Source organism: Cicer arietinum, chromosome 7 (assembly GCF_000331145.2).
Source record: "Cicer arietinum cultivar CDC Frontier isolate Library 1 chromosome 7, Cicar.CDCFrontier_v2.0, whole genome shotgun sequence".
Taxonomy (NCBI): Eukaryota; Viridiplantae; Streptophyta; class Magnoliopsida; order Fabales; family Fabaceae; genus Cicer; species Cicer arietinum.
The window spans coordinates 51,614,740-51,618,480 of record NC_021166.2 but is presented as its reverse complement, the minus strand read 5'-3'; the positions used below and the strand labels follow the sequence as shown (position 1 = coordinate 51,618,480).

The window sequence follows — 3,741 nt, the reverse complement described above, 5'->3', positions numbered from 1 at the left end:
TCTCATAAAAGTAAAAACTTTACTTTTGTAAGAAATTTTTTTTATTAGTAACAGACTGGGACGATATCGAGGAAATATCGTCATATATGTCAACTCTATCGATTGAAATGAATAAAATTATTGATATGGTCAAGAGTCTTTTTTGTTGTGATTCATAAAATCGTGTTTCTCTTGTAAGATGAAAAATTATGAATTTTTTTTTTTTTCTATCTAATCATTTTCATTCTCTCTCAAGCAAATTTTATTGTCATTGAATTTTTATACAATGATTTTTTATTTAAGGTTAATAAACTTTTGGTTCTTGTAATTTGGAGTAAATATGGTTTTAGTCTATTTACTCTTATCATTCATTAGAAATTCTTGAACTTTTAGTCCCTCATTAGATTTGTACTTCCAAAAACGCAGTTATGGCATACTTATGTGGTTAATATGGTGTTGAGTTGGATTTTTTTAATTAAACTAAATAAAATAAATTTTTATAGTAAGTCTGCTGTTATCCACAACAGAGCTACTAGTACATGTAAAAACAATTATAATTTGGTGCAATCCATATATAGGTGTACCTACCAAGCCACACATCATTCTCTCAAACTATCAATAGATCCAAATTTACACCCCACGTGTGAAGAGACTAAAATCAAAGGAGAACCAAGTCAATAAAATTTACAAAATATTGATATTAAATTGTAGAAGAGAGAAAAATAGAGTTAATTTTTGTATTGATCATATTAATCAAATGAAAAAGATAATTACAATAGTAGATTAATAAAATTTATATATTCAAATTAAAACAATTAGTTTTTAAATTAATTAATTAATTTATAATTAACACTTAATTAAAATAATAAGTTTGTAATCAATTTTACATCTCTAATTAGAGTTCTGGTTGAAAAATAAAAGATATATTTATTTTTAACCGAATTTTTTTGCCAATACATTTTTATTAAAAAGATTTTTGATTACATTACTCAAATATATATATCAACTTAAATTTTTATATGTTACATCCAAGATAAAATCAACTTGAAAAGAGAGTTCATTTTGCAGCCAAATTAAACTTACATATATCATTAATTTCAAATCCTTTTTGGCATAATTAAACATAAGCCAAAGTTCTGTTCCATATTTACATGCTGTAAGAACTTAGTCTTCAACTCTTTCTTCAACATACATAACATGGAGTTTATGATCTTAACTAACTTGTTTAAAAAGATGCTCATAACAATTTTTTTTGCAGGCATCAATAAACATAAGTCAAGCACCTCCATGACTATCACTAAATACATGTTGGAATCAACTGTGAGTTTGACGAAATTACAATGACACTATATCGATATTTGGAGTCGCGATTAAATTGGTAGAATCATGGTAAGATGCAGTGATTTTAGCAAGAGCTACACTCTGGAGTTTCAAAAAAATCACCGTTGATCCAAATGTGAACTATGATTTTTTGAAATTCGAAAGTTTAATTTTTGTCAAAATCGCAGTAGTCCACCGTGATTCTGCCAAAATCACCGCCGATCAAAACATATACTTTGTTTTTTTAAACTGGTTTTTTTTCTTTTAAAATTACAGTATTTCACTGTGATTCTGTCAAACTTACCATGAATCCAAACACCAATTTTCACTTCCTACCATAATAAGGAGAAGCATGACCATTACAAGGGGATCCACAACTATTATATGGAGATGCATAACCACTAAAAGGTGAACCACAATCATAGGGAGAAGATCCAGAGAAAGTTGGAGGAACAAGAACAGAAGAAGAAACCTTAAACCTCTTACTACTTGAACCTTGAATATCACTTGCACAAATATCAGAACTATCATCAATCCACCCCATGAGTTGATCCAAAAAACCTTGATCACCAACACTAACAGCATTATTATTAATATTATTAATATTCTCCACTATATCAGAACCATCAGAATCTAATCCATGATTCTGAAATCCAAACCATTCAGAACTACAATCAGAAACACTAGAAGGGTAATTATGATTATGATTAGGATGATGATCACCATCATTAGGTGGAACAATTATGCTAGGCTGCACAACTTTTTCAATGTTCTTCATATCCAATGCAGAGATTTGATGATAATTAGTACTCCTACGGTTGAATATGCTAGCAAAGGTAAAATGGTCACTCACTCTACTCTTTGAAGACTTGTTAATGTTGTTATGATCACTACCTCTTGCCATAATACTTTGAAGATTCTTACTTAACTTGGCTTTCAAGGAAGCAAAGCTTAAACTGTTTCTCAATTCATTTGGTGATGATATTAGTCCTTGATCTGATTTTCCTGTGTTTTGGTTAATCGATACTGATGCGGCGAAGTTGGTTCGAGCGTTTTCTCCGCGTAAAGCTCGAGCGGCTTCGTCGTAAGCTCGAGCTGCTTCTTCTGGTGTGTCATAGGTTCCAAGCCATAATCTTACATGTTGAGATGAGTCTTTGATCTCAGCTACCCATCTTCCTGATGGCCTTTGTCTCACACCAATGAATCTTCTCATGTTTGGTTTGTTTGATTTGGTTATGTTGTTTGTAGCAGAAGCATATTTTGCAGCTTCAGCTCCAGACATAATATATATGGATTAATATGGAAGGGAAAAAAAAAAAGAACTTGTTGATGAGAATGAGGTTTAACTTGATTTCAGTGTTTTTTGGCTGTGGAGGTTATATTATTGGATTGATATAATGGTGCTGATATGTTGTTGTATTTATATGTGTAAAGTTTTGGAATTGAGTGAATAAGATATACTTATGTATTCAATTATTTATTTGTACATGTCTTAGTGTAATGTTTTTTAATTAGTTATATGGTGTGCTTGATTGGTATGTACTTGCAAGTTGATCTCCCTGCAACTTGGATGGGTTTATTTGGTTAATGAAAATTGTACCAACTTGGTAACATGTACAAAGTTCTAATTACCATGTTGGAGGGTTGGTGCATCGTTAAAGTTGTTGTTTTGTGACTTGTCCCCTGTTCAAATCTTCAAAAAAATATTCTTTTGGAACGTAAGGATAAGAATTATGTTCTTATTATCGGAGTTGGAGTCTCAGTGAGTTTAATAATATAACTTCACAAAATATCCAAAGTCATTACATACATGAGTCATCTCACTTGTATATCGAACATTACATCTACTGATTAATCAAATATGAAATTTCTAATTCACACTTGATACACCAATAAACTCTCTTTAAAGTGTGAGTCCATTCATTCGTTTGGATATGTTCTCCCTTGAACATAAACTTTTTCATCCACATATACTTTCACCTTTTTTGGCTCACATACATCAACGAGACACGTCGTCTGACCATCATTGTTGGAAAACTTTCAATACATGAAGTCGATCACACCAATAAGTGAAATAATCAGCTATAATACCACTGTTGACTCATGAGGGGAGGTCGATACTGCATTGGGTTAAGAACAATCATAGAAATTAGTTGAGACATCACATTAAAACATTGGGTACATGAGTCATCACATTAATATGATGTTCAATATCTACTTTTTCATCAAATATAAAACTTCTATCTTACACTTGATATACCAACAATAACTACATGTATTTGTCCTCTTTAGACTTCACCTTATAAGAGTCTTGTACAAAAGTAATTGTGATTTCAAATTGTAACAGTAGTCAATAAATTTTGATAGACAAAAAAGATTGAACAATTCATAATTCAACTTCACTGAATCGATTTAAAATAAATACATCTAAAAATATAGGAG

The 3,741-nt window shown here is 30.7% G+C and overlaps 1 protein-coding gene across 1 annotated transcript; it reads right to left on the bottom strand.

Annotated features, from left to right (window-relative positions):
* Window positions 1–1,013: 1,013 nt before the first annotated feature.
* On the bottom strand, window positions 1,014–2,700 carry LOC101509143 (uncharacterized). Its single transcript, XM_004510809.4, has one exon. The coding sequence runs from the start codon at window positions 2,579–2,581 to the stop codon at window positions 1,625–1,627; it is 957 nt and encodes a 318-aa protein (XP_004510866.1). The 5' UTR covers window positions 2,582–2,700; the 3' UTR covers window positions 1,014–1,624.
* Between the last annotated feature and the right edge of the window lie 1,041 nt (window positions 2,701–3,741).